This window comes from Idiotropiscis lumnitzeri, chromosome 14 (genome assembly GCF_059441095.1).
Source record: "Idiotropiscis lumnitzeri isolate Australia: NSW breed Sydney's pygmy pipehorse chromosome 14, RoL_Ilum_1.0, whole genome shotgun sequence".
Lineage (NCBI taxonomy): Eukaryota > Metazoa > Chordata > Actinopteri > Syngnathiformes > Syngnathidae > Idiotropiscis > Idiotropiscis lumnitzeri.
The window spans coordinates 7,993,392-8,006,922 of record NC_142404.1 but is presented as its reverse complement, the minus strand read 5'-3'; the positions used below and the strand labels follow the sequence as shown (position 1 = coordinate 8,006,922).

The following is a 13,531-nucleotide window of genomic DNA, read 5'->3' as shown; positions in this document are numbered from 1 at the left end:
AAATGATGGCGTTTTTTTCTGTGCCATGTGGCTATATTGAGGCGTTCGCTTTGACGCGCTGGTGACAAAGAAGGTGCTCGTGTCCTGCAAAATCCGTATATCGCGATCACGCAGTCAACTAACTCAATGACGTTAACGCAGGACTGTACTTTGAATGTTAGTTCATGACTGACTGTAGACAGCATTAAAACACGCTAGTTCACGTTAGTATACATATTCACAATCTTAGCCGTCATGCAATTTCAGTACGCAATGTCATTTCATGAGGATACGATGCAATGTGAAGGCGCAAGGTTAATAGACAAATTTAATGCTCATATGTGACACGAAAATGCAATGCAAATACACAACAGTAGTTCATAACGTTTGTGCGTACTCAAAATCAGTCCACGTGAATAGTAGGCAACATTAGTACGAAATTAAGAGAATGTAAATAATCAATGTTAGTATGCGAATTACTGTCCCGAATGTTCTCTGGTTCTCAGTACACACTTTGAAGAATATAAACACTTGAATACACAACTAACAAATTTGGAAGAGAATTGAAATCAATACGGGTTAAAAAAAAAGTGTTCAATGGGCAAAAAAAAAAAAACAGATTAGAGTCACACTCACGCCGAGTGCTCACTGAACGCTCAACATTAAAGACGGCTTTTTGTTGGAGCTGGAACCTCGCTTTCAATTCTCAATAAAAAAAAATAAAATAAAAAATCCGAAACATTTAAAACTCAAGTGCACCACTGTGCTTTGTGCACAGTGCTGTCATATCGCGGGAATGTCAGCTATGCGGACCTTGTGGAATGCCGCCTCCGGGCTTTTCGACTGCGCCCTGACAATGGAAAACAACACAGCCTCTATGTGAGCCAGAGGGGAGATCGATCCAATCAAACAGCTCCTTCGTCCAAAGAGCAATACTATTTATCGAATAAAGACAATAGGCAAAACGTCACATTATAGGAGTGCGTGAGTGAACAATGGGCTGGAATAAAGTCATTTGTGTTGCTAACTCTGTTGTGAATTAAGGAATGAAGAAAATCGGAAGGAATCGGAAAGACTTTCAGTGTGCTGCCAATCATTTACAGCTCGAGCTGTATATGTAATCTCAAGTGAGTTTCGCAGTTGAAACTTCACAGTCAAATGCCAGAAGATGTACAATTTGTTCCAGAAAAATATGCTGAAAAATTTTGAAGGTCAAACCGTTGCCACATGGAATTCCAGCAAAACACATGAGACTGACTCAATTAGCATTAAAAGGATTAATGTCATGTGCTAACGTCTTGAACTAATGTCTTGAATATTGCAGACATGACGTTGTGAAGCAATGTCTTGAACAAAGACTGAACCATTTTGTCAACTAACATTGTGAACCAACGTCATGAACCGAAGTCATGAACTAATGCTGGGAAATAACATGGCGAGCTAACGTCGCATGCCAACGTCAACTGCTCACATCACGTACTAAAAATGCAAACTACCGATATGAAGGACCCACAGGCGGGGAAGCCCGTGAGCTTGTCTGCTCAGCTAGCAGCAGCTGGAGGTTGACTCCTCCAGAGTCCCCAATTGGATGCCCAATTCAATTTATTTTATGAAACGGAGGGAAGTCTAAACTCCTCGGAAGCGGTGACCATTCCGTGAACAAAAACGAATTGTGAGAGAACGCTGTTCACACACACCAGAACGAGCGAGCTCAGGCGGGGCTTTCGACACGGAGTGATTTGGATTAGCCAAATCGGCACTTATTCATATCGGCACACCCTGTTTCGATTTGCGTGATGGCGGGTTGACAGCGCGAACACTGGGAACAACGCCACGTCTGCAACTGGCGTGTTGAGACACATCGCAATTATCCAGCAACTATTTATGCTAGTTTTCAACTTCGAGCAATCTCATGAATGAATAATTTTTTTTTTTTTTTAAATATAAAAATACGGACGATACTAAATATTTTACAGAACTGGTTCTATTATACAATTTACTGGCAGTTAAGAATTTTAAAATATAAAATAAACAAAACCCAGATAGTTGCCAATTAAAATTGGATGATGCCCTCAACCAAATTCAGTGTTCAGATTATTTCCTATGAGAAAAACGTTTTTGTAATTAGAACAGCCATTTGGCCAAGTTGCTTTATCTGTTGAAAACAAGTTTGGGAGGAAGCTTGAGCTAAATGCACCTCTTATGCTTGCGTCAGACCAGATGTAAAATATTGCGTCGCCCCACGTGTCTCGCATGATTTTGTTTGCGCGGGAACTAAACAGGCGTTGCTTCAAGCGGAAAGGAGCAGGGGCTCCTGCTTCTTGTCCGACAAAAGAAAAAAAAAATGAAGGTTGGTTGACAATCTGATGTCTGGTGATTGTGTTGTTATTTTAGTTGCTAAATTCTATCTTGGTTCAGAGTTCAACAGCTGTCAACAAGTTAATAAATTCACCAAATACGCAAACTCATATCGCTGCCCGTTCTCCAAGCCGGCAACTTTTTGGCTCGGCCTCAACTATTGGATGCTGGCTATGTTGCATAACTCATGGTCCCAAAGATGGGAATGATATTGACCCATATTGTTTTTTATTTCATCATGCTGCGTGTCCGTTAATTTTATTTATTTATTTTTTATTTTGCTGCGCCTTTGTGCTTGTGCAGATGCTGCGTGTGACGTATTAAGTCCATTCTCAAAACCAATTAGCTGTTGGCGATGCAATGCCATAAAAAAGTTCACATCTGCAAACCACGGCGAAATGGGCAAAGGAGCAAAAATGTTCGCTACAAACGCCATCTTGCTTGACCGCGCGAACTACATTGACCCTATATGGAAACGGGTTGCCAGAAAATCGCCTTTGCTTTGACTCCAGCATTAGACTAAAAAGAAATGAAAAAAAAATGGCTCATTTCCATTCAAGCTTGCCTGGAAGTGCAAAAAAAAAAAAAAAGGAAGGTCATGAAAAAAAAGTATTTAAAATTTTTTAAAAAAGACTATCGGGAAAGGTTCATTGCCAAGTTCTGCGAAAGCTGCTAGCTTAGCTAGAGTCGGGTGTTGAAAGCCTCTGGGCAGGTCAGACAAACCTGTTGGGGGAGGCAACAAAGGCAAATTATCTAAAATGTCAGTTATTTATAGACGCACTTCCGGACGTCGACTGTCTGAGCTCTCGCGTTTGCCTCTGTTCAGTCAGACACACTTCCAGTCATGTGGTTTCATCTTTGACACATCTTCAAAAGGTCACAAAGCATACGGATGCGGCCTAATGGCCGCGCACACTCACCCGGTTATTGGCCACACAGATGATCCTGGCATAGCAACAGATCATCAGCAGGATGAGCGTGAAGAGAGGCACGTACCATCTGCGATAGGACATCAGAGAGGAAAAACATAAGCATCATCATTTAACACACAAAATTTGTTGCATTGTGGCGTCACTTTTTTTTTTTTGTTCATCAAATGGCCCTCTGAGGACAAATAGCTCCTGATGATTCTCCACCCCTGCTGTAATCCATCGAGCCACGTATTTGAAATTAGCTCATGAATGTGTGTGGTCTCTGCGTGTTTTTGGGGGTTCTGAAGCTGACTGAGCTGAGTCTTCTCAGCTGTCTCGGTGCAGAGGAAAATGCTTGCTTGGTCTGTGCTTTCAGTGCGGTTCACTGTGTCCCTGCTCCTCTTTCTGGGTCAAATTAAACACGTTCCAAGATTGTTCTTAGCACTGCACATCAGAGGTAAATTACATATTTAGACAAAAAGATGAAAAATGCATTCTTACTTTTAACAACATATAGACTAAGGACCAAATTTATTCAGAAACTTGGTCAGAGTTTTAGTTTGATATTACTTGACCATTTATCCATTAAATGGACATATTTGGGGTGTGGCGAAATAATATAAAAGGTTGTGCCACAGTACAGAAATCAATGAAAAATATTTGCGCTTAACATTGACAAGTCAGAGGAAACTAAATTTCAACTATTATGGCGCAACGGCAAAAAAATTATGCAGACTGGGTGAAGGATAAGTCGCGTAGCTTCTGAAAACAAACTTAAAGGACGCACACAACATTGTGAAGCCACTGCATGTCAACTGGGATGTTAATCATCGTGAGATCATCTTTAATTATGCGCACCAACCCGTTTACAATATGCGGTAAGACTCGACACTTTAATTCATCCTAAATGAATTAGTACTTCTGTAACCAAACATGGACGGACACAATATTGCGGAGCGACCACATGTCAAGGTCGCCGAACAATCATCACTGAGTAGGGAACCGATTTACAACATGAGGCAAGACTCCACTTTAAGTCATTCAATAGTAAGTGTGGCAGTATCGGAACGCGCCTTCTCGTGCCACATGACTTACACAGTGACGCAAATTTTCTCATTACGCGCATTTCATTACTTTGAAATGTCATCTGTTAGTACCTCTGTAAACCGAGTACTCCCTTTGCAAGAATAGAAAAAAAATTTGCGCGTTTACTGGTTCAAGTGGAGTTAATCATTCTTCATCATACTGTTCATACTTTAGCATCATAGACCAAGCTGATAACGACCCTACAATTGATAGACAGTATATCGTCATTGCGAGGTTTCAAACAGGATGTTCTCAGTGGGAAGTGGCCACTGAGCAACAGAGATACAGACAGACTCGGAGTGTCACAGAACGGCATAGAAGTGGATGTCCTTGTCATTTTTTTCGGTCCAGTCATTGATGAAATGTGTGTGCATTAAAAAAATATTTGTTACAATGTGTTCTAAATGACAGTTTTTGACATAAAATTCAAAGCACTTTTCAAACCTGAAAACGTATCATTACAAGTGAAGCATTTTGAAGAATTTCAAGCACTCGTGGGAACCCTGCAAACCTCTTCTGACTGACCACTCGCGCCGCACTTATTCTTCATTCACGTAAGCCATCCCGCTGGTTAATTAAGGTCGCCCAAGCTGCGCGGTCTGACGCGGTTTCAGCAAAGTCACCGGAAATACACAACGTTCCTGTGGGATGAAGCGTTGACAATCAAGGGGAGGCGCAGCATTGTGAAAAACATGTCAGGTATTTCTGACCGGATGAAAGAAAGTGAGGCAGGCAGGAGAAACGAGGCGAGGGGAGGGTGGCAGGGGGGTGATGGCTTTGTTGGAATGGCAGCTTTGTGTTATGCAACCTCTCGGGAGGTGATGTAAGCTCGGAGGTGTTTCAACCTCTCCCTGTAATCACAAAACGGGGCCTTTGTCTCGCTTTGATAGGCAGGTTCGCGGACACCGCTCGTCTGTTCTGCGCAAGTACTGCGCCCAAAAAAATACAGGCTTACCCAAGTCAGTGTGAACATTCGGCACGAGCTAAACGAAGCTTAGTGGTGAACATTATCACTAAGTAACAAATTACGCCATAAATTTAAAAGCTTAGGATACATTTGTAGAAGTTCAAGTTCAATACAGTGGAACCTCTGAAAGCAATTTGTTGAAGGACGCCAGCCGACCTCTGTTTGGAAAGAATTTCTGCAATTGGAAATAAATCAGACTCAGGGTCAAACTGTTGCCATCATAAAACTTTTATGAACGGCACGGCCAGTTTTTAACGCAACATTTTCACATTCAATAAAACAACAGACTGTGTCAACTCAAAGTCCCTATAACATGAGAATAAAGTATGACGTACCACAGAGAAGGGTGGTGAACAACCCTGCTGAATTTGAATGAATTAAAGAAAATAAAAAGTCATCAAGTACGTAAAATGAGGCTTCAAAATTATGAAAAATAAAGCAACTCACTCCACTGAATGTGGTGAAACCACACCCCGCTGTCAATCAAAAACAGCCTGGGTAAACATATGCTACTTTGTTGAGCCTCTTTCTTTTGGAACATAACATTGCTACGCTTTTCTATGTTGCGACGAGGCGCTCTAAAGTGGCCACGCTAACCTGAAGCCTTTTTTTTCCCACTTGGCCTCCAAAATTTGCCATTTTATTGCAAACTAATTTTCAAATTTCTGCATGACTCACGGCAATTTTCTCGGAACTGCATCCTTGTCCATCCTCTCACATGCCCATAAAGATGCCCTATCTTTAAGTGTATGTACATTTATAAGAGTCATATTAATGCTCAGAGTGAATGTCTAAAAAAAAAAAAAGAAAAAAAAGAAAAAAAAAAAATACAATTTATCGAACATCCTTTACTGTCATATTGCCATACATTTCTCAAAGCAAGAATCCTCCTTCTGTGACTTTTAGGCATTGGTAGCCAGCCCAAGCACAGACATGCATTGTTAGCCAGTTAGTCGCGGTTTTGCCTCCTTGACAAGATTCCATTTGCTATGCCAGACTTCTCTGTCGCATCTTAATGCTTCAAACCTGATCCATCATCCCTCCATTTTTCAGAGCCTACCACTTATCCTGTTCAGAGTCACGGTAAGATAGAGCCTATCCCAACCGACTTTGGCAAAAGGTGAATTACCTCCTCTGGTCGCCAGTCAGTTACAGGGAAAAAGGGTATCCGGAGAAAATGCTGCAAGCACGGGAAGACAAACTCTTAACAGGAAGTGTGCAAAACGGATTTGAACCATAAGCTCAGAATTGTGTGACAGACATGTTAACCTCAAGGTCAACGAGCATGCACATTAAATACTTTGAGAAGGTCTCATGACGTACGCAGAGGTCTCTCAAGATATGCTAACATTGCGGGAACTTCTTTTGGAAACTGGTCAATTTTAAGGGGGTTTGACTCAGGGATTCCACTGTCTGAATAAAACTAAAGCTGGCATTTAAAGCAACACCTACAAAAGGTAAATATACCCCTCTTGGCATTAAAATAAAAAAAAAAATGAAATTCAAACAAAACTTTTCATTGGCGGCGAGAAACCGGGATGGCCGGCTGCGCTATTTTCGCAGCGGGAATCGCGCTGCGGAGAAGCCGCACTGTTTTATATGCGTTCCCTCAAGTCTGGTAGGAAACATCAATAAACAAAGAAGAGCCTCTTTGAACGTGTCTGTGCGCGTGTGTGCGTAAGTGTGGGGGTGTGTGTGCGTGTGGGTGGGGGGGGTGGGAGTTTGTGTGTGTGGGGGGGTGCGTGTGCGTGTGGGGGGGGTGCGTGTGCGTGTGTGCGTGTACGTGTGTGCGTGTGCATGCGTGTGCGTGCACGAGTTCAATAATGGCATGGGACAATGATGAAAGCATTTCAAGGGAGGGGGTGTTAGGGGACCTCGGCGAGCATCACCTCGTGTGATTTAATAACCCGCTCTCCGGAATAAACAGCGTCCAATTACGGCAGCGTGCGTCCCATTAATGACGGAGGGACGGGGTGGGCGGATGGCGGGGAGAGGAATGGGAGGAGGTGGCATTTTTAACGATAGCGAGCGAGGGGAGGCGGCGGGCTTGGCGGCGAGGGGGAGAGAATGACGGGCGGCAGCTACAAAGTGCTCTAATTAGCATGATAATGATCTGCCATTAGAGCCCCGCTCTACAGCTGTGCGCTACCCGGAGCCGGAGCGAGACGGGAAGGAAAAGAAGCAGAGAGGCAAATAGAGGGAAGGAGAAAGGAGATTCCGAGCGGGCAAGGAATGACAGAGATGAGGACAGGAATAAAGGTGAAGATGTTGGGGGGGGGGGGGGGGCTTGGGGCGACAGGAGGATAGTAGGTCGGGAACAGAAAGAAGAGAAATTAGAAAGAGGCGCAGGGTGATTAAAAATAGAGCAAGCGTAGCGTAAAGGGTCTGACGGGAGATGAATGTCTAAAAAAAGACGGATAACAGCGGAGGCGAGGTAGCGGGTAGGACTGCGGCGAGCAAGTGGTGGTGAGAGAGAGGAAAAGGAGAGCGAGAACTGGTGTGAGAGAAGAGAGAGAGAGAAAGAGCGAGAGAGAGAGCGAGAGAGCGAGAGAGAGAGCGAGAGAGCGAGAGAGAGAGAGAAAGAGAGAGAGAGACTTGAAACTTGGGGTAAGATCTTCAGAGGCACGTGCGTAGATTGAATCCCTCCGCCTCAGCCTGCCGTTTCTCCCCCCATCCCGCCATCCTCCCTCTGAAATGAAGGACGCGGCGCGGATGAAAGGAGCCTTAATGGAGGCGCTCAGCGGAAGATGAGAGTGCAGCAGGGACCCGTCGTTCCTGGTTAGCGCTCGACTGCGGCGACTCAACTTTGACCCACTGCACCGTCAGAGATCACAATCGACCTGTTCAACCACTTGCACAAGTGCAGGGACAAACTGAGAGACAATAAAAAGAAGCATAAAAAGGAGCATGTAGGCTCCAAAGGTTGCCTCTCACCAGAATCACACGTACAAGTGGATTTTTTAAAAACAGAGCAAATTGTGTTTTAAAAAAGATCTCCGCCCAACTGCCGTCAAGCATGACGTCAAAGCCGGTGCTACAATTCCTAATCGAACAGCCAATCAGATTCCAGAATAAAGACGTTAACGGAAAAGGTAGAATGGTTTTGTTATTGTTGCTTACGTTACCTACACTCAGGTAAAAACGGTCGGGTTAAAAATAACACAATTTGGGGTCAAAAATGGACGAGCCACTAACTGGGTCAATCTGACCCACCTTCTTGCGTTATTTTGTACAAAACCACAGATTTTTTGGGGTTGTTTTCTGTAAAAACAGTTATTCATGCAAAAGGCACAACGGTGAAAATGAAAAGTACAGTGGTGCGTGCTAACAATATTCGAGAATGAAATCACCTTTCCATTATAACTCACCATATTATTTCTAATAAGTCATTTAGCTTTGCTAGCACCAAGCATTGTTCGTTTTATTTCGGTAAGGTACAGGTTTTTGGGTGTTTCGATTGCAACGTGTGCCAAATGTTAAACCTGAACAACACAACTTTTTAGCAGATGCGCGCTGTCAAACGCAAGCCAAAGCAACAGATGGTGTTGTAATCTCTAACACTAAAGCAATTTCAGACAATCAGAAGCCTGAAGAAAGCGGTAGCCGGAACAAAAGCCTGAGGAAAAGCGTTCAGAGAAAAGGCTCCAGGAGAAAAATACTGCATGCTAAACATTAGCTGCCAACAAAATATTAAAATAAACTGACACACTGTATGTCCAAATCTTATTTAAGCGTGGTGGTTAAGCATCATTTCAAGCAAGCAGTACGATTCAGATCAACTCAGTCGGGTACGTATTTTTTGTTGTTGTTGTTTTTACGGCATTGATTATTGCCGTTTATTATTACCCTTTATTTATATAATCTTTAACCACAAAGCCATTTCAACCAATCACAAGAAAGTCCATCCATCACCTGACTGACTTTGGGTGAAAGGTGCACGACACCCTGGAATGGTCACCAGTCAAAAAAAGGCAGAATGACAAGAATGATGTTCCGTGAGCACATTCAGCCTCCTTTCAACCAAGCAATTCTTATTAGAAACGACCCAAACTATTGGTCTGCAGCCCCTCAAAGTGGCATGGGAAGCGGTATCATGTGCTTTGTTCATGAAACGATTCTATCCAAACATTTCAGTTCTTCATGCATTTTTCTGTGTTTCCAATGTGAGGGTTCCCAAAATATACAAGCTGAATTTTCAGCATTCGGAACAACACGAGCAGCAGATTGGTTGATTTCTCTGGTTTGGGGAAATTGTGGACCACATTGCTGTCCAGTGATTGATCAACATGTATTCTCTCACTATGCCATTAAAGATAAGAAAAAAAAAAAGTAAACATTTACTGGATTGTGATCCATTCTTGGTAAATTAAATACTTCGTACCCTGCAATGGGAACGCAAAACAGAACTAATGATGGGAATCCAAAAACGTTGGTTCCCAGTAATTTGACATAAAGGAATTTTAGTACGATATAAAATGTCTAATGTATGACATAACCAGAGCTGCCACTCGATAAAAACTTACTTCCATAACAATTTCTCAGAATTTCCGTTGTTCAAACGGATGTTCCTAAAATTCCAAGCCTCCAACAATTCATTTACTGGTTCAATGAGAGGGATACTTGGAATCCGAATAAAAGTAACAAATCCTTAAATGAGAGCAAATGAAAATAAGCACAAAACTTAAAAAATACAATTAAATTGCATCTGAGGAAGAAAACGGCTAAATGAATGCAACAAATATTGAAAATGTCAATTCTCAGTGGGCCAGTTTAAAGAACGCAGTGGGCCTTGTCAAGCTCCACCCAAGCAGCCTTCCATAATGAAAGACTGACAAACAGCACTTCAAATCCATAGGTCTAATAACGACCATAGCTGAAGTCCCCCCTGTGGTCATTACCATTCATTTGTGTCGCACGGGGTCAACGACATGCCACCGTCGGGGACACAGGAGCGCTGACTCAGCACGACTGTGGCGCGCTGAGTCAACCGCTTGAAATTCAGCACCTCCGTCTCACGAGGCCCTGTCCTCTGTGCCTCGCTCCTGCCGAGCGTAGCCTGTCGCGTCGGCGTGCTCGGATGAGTGCTGATGAAGACACACGGCGCGGCGTGGCCAGAGACGAGGGGCCATCCATTTCTCTTAGGCTCATCTCCATTCCCGCTGCTACGCCGCCGCCAACCTCCCTCCCTCCCTCCCCTTCCCCTCCGTCTCCCGCTGAGTTATGCCCGCTCTCTCCCTCTCACGCCTTCCATCTTTCTAATTTTCACCTTTAATGCGGCAACCTTTCGCCCGGCTGCCAGCAGCGGCGCGCGCGTTTTAACGCGTGCGCTTCCTCCTTGACGGGCGCTGCCTTGGCCTCTAATCTCTCATCTGGTTTGATGTAATTAGAGCTAATGATGATTCCCTGATCCTCTGAGCGGCTCGTCCCCCTGGGCCACAACAGCGAGGAAAACTAGAAAGAGCCGGGGAGCAGAGGAGCGCTGATAAAAGAGACACAGGCTCGTTTAGCACAGCTGATAGCATGTTGTGCGTGTGCGTGTGTGCGCCTGCCTTGTGTGTGCTTATTTGTTTAGAAAGATTGATTCCCCGCTGATGCCGCGAGCAGCAACGCAATTACCTTGCCTCGTAGCAAAGCGCTGTTGTGTGTGTGCGTGCGTGTGTGCGTGCGTGCGTGCGCTTAAGAATCGTGGGTTGATTGGCGGCGTGCTCGCAGATTTAGGGCCAGCTGCGGAAAGCGTCAAAATTGAATAATCCTTCATAGCCGTCCTGAGCGTTAAATACACAAGCAGCGACTGCCCTGATCTGACACGGGGAAGTGGAAAAACACGTTTCAGCCAATCGCAGCGAGAGGCAAATAACTCGGCGCCTTTCCCAACATGTTCCCATACCAATTCAGTCAATCAGAAGCCTAAAGAAAGTTATTTTGGGAAAAGGCAAAAAAGATAGGAAATGTTCGGTATTGTGAACCCCCTTTATCACAGGGGATACGGTTTCACCCCACCTATATGTTTTAAACACTTTTTACAACACATTGCACGTGAACATAAGTTCAAACACAAAAATGTCACAAGAATAAATCATATGAAAAAATACAGGGCGCATTGTAGTGTATTTGTGTTATGTGCCTTAGAGAGGCGGGGCCTGTTGAGATCGCATGAAAAGTCAGCATGCCCTCATGTGAATGTCTGGGCTTGCGATGTGGCAGACAGACGCTCATGCAGTGAGTGCGCTCACTGCCTTGAAACGCTATACTGTTCTTGCTGCATTCAGTAAACGGCTGAAAAGGGTCTCCCCTTTCCGACATGAGAGGGCATTGTATTAAATCCGTAAACAGAAAAGGACACAAGAGAAGCATGGAACATAGAACACAAAAACTGCTTTGTGCTAACAATGTCTGCTCGGTTGTTGTAAAAAGCTCCCAAAATATAAGACTGGAACTACTTAACTTGTCGTACTTGAGGGCTGTCAAAGCCATTTGACCCAATAAGAAACCTGAACAAAGTCATTTCTGGAGGAGGCAAATGAATAATAATGAAAAGTAGAACAGTAGTCTATTCTGCGCCAACCTTATCGAAAATGAATAAATAACTCCGATGATAATCTAATGATTTCATGACTAACAGTATACAGTGACGTGCCTGAGCAGGTTTCTAACGGTTCAGTTAATTTCGACACATATTTTTCGGGGTGTCTATTGTAAAGTCTCCCAAAATATTCAATCCATTCCAAAACATTCTACTTTTTAGCACATGCAGGCTACTATTCATATCATTTTATTCATTTATTTTATCGCCTGGCTTCCACCAAGCTGTATAATATATATTTTTCAATGTTTTCATCATATCGCACATTTCTTTTTGGTCCATCTGTAATATGATATGGTTCATATGTATTTGGTGAATATGCATTTGTGAAATTAATTCATTCTGATAATTTTGTTTGTATTTTCAGCAGTAGTGCGGTTTGATTGACTTATTTAGAGTGAAGCTAAATTGTTACCAGATAATTGCATTATTTGAATTTGTTTAGTACAATTTCCACTAAAATAATACCGTTCAGTTCAGTTTGATCATCTTTTTTTAATGTTTTCAATGTAAAGTGTCCCAAAATACCAAACCACCCCACTTTTGTATAGCGCACTCTTGCTGTAGTATGGTTAGCAAGAGTTGGTTGCCGTTGCGCAGGGTGGAGCTAAAATGGTTCATTTCGGCACGGAACCCATATTTCCTTGTTCGCACTTTCACAGAGTAAAAAAATACCGTATATCTTTAACTCCACTTAATAGCTTTATCATGCTATGGTTGGCTTCTGCTGCCGTTCGACGACTGGTTGACAGAAAACTGCATTGGTTGAATTAAGTGTTCCGCCCCGCTTGCATGAACCAGTACAGTTCAGTTCAATACATTGCACATTTTACATTGTTTCTTTCCAAAAGTCTGGTATGGTTTGACGGTGTAAAGTGAAGCCAAGCAAGCTGTCGTCCAAAAATTAATCGAAAGAAAATTGCAAAATCCTAAACCGTTCCACATTTTACCAGCCTAGGAATAAACAATGATTCAGTTTGGTTTGGCATACATTATAATTTTTTTTTCCATTCGAAAGAGGTACCAAAATATTCAAATCCTTAGATTGTTCGCTTATGTAGGGTGAAGATGATCGTGCTAGACAGTGAATTTCCACTTCCATTCTAAAATGGAATGTAGGAGTGGAAAAGGAAGGAAAAAACATAAAAACAAAAAGTGCAACCCAAAAAAAAAAAAAAAAACACTTTTAGCCTCATGCTGAGGGGAGGGAAAAACAACCCGTAGGCTCCCCTCGATACGCAACCCTTCACATTTCCCCGCAGAGACACTCCACCCCTACAGCAGGCTTTGATGACGGGGCTGAAAGGGTCTACTTACATCCCAAATCTCCAGGCTACGTGATCGTCTGTGATCCAGCTGGAGGAAGAGAGAAGGAGAGAGCGGGGTTACAGAGGAGAGTGAGAGCGGAAGGGAGGCTTGTGACTGCGTATGGGGGAGGTGGACGGTCGGGGAGCGTGGAGGGGAGGGGGGGGAGGTAACGCAGCGCAGCTATTAATAAGCCAAGAGTGGAAAAAGAGAGCGCCGAGCCTGGAGATTAAGGCTCCGTCCCAATTTTCATTCCACGTCCGGATCTCCTCGAGCCCCACGTCGTCTTTTCCCCCAGCCCCTTAACGACTCTCCAAACAAACAATGATGCCTCTCGGGCTC

At 43.5% G+C, this 13,531-nt stretch overlaps 1 protein-coding gene across 4 annotated transcripts in view; it reads right to left on the bottom strand.

Annotated features, from left to right (window-relative positions):
- The window catches only part of LOC148323292 (cyclic AMP receptor-like protein A), an 84,318-nt gene that overhangs the window by 42,329 nt on the left and 28,458 nt on the right, over positions 1-13,531 (bottom strand). For all 4 annotated transcript variants that reach the window (XM_088315802.1, XM_088315805.1, XM_088315803.1 and 1 more), the window contains 2 exons: positions 13,202-13,240; positions 3,258-3,336 (listed from right to left, as the gene is read on the bottom strand). In XM_088315802.1, the coding sequence (XP_088171928.1) occupies positions 3,258-3,336; positions 13,202-13,240 (118 nt within the window). The remainder of the gene's footprint in view (positions 1-3,257; positions 3,337-13,201; positions 13,241-13,531) is intronic.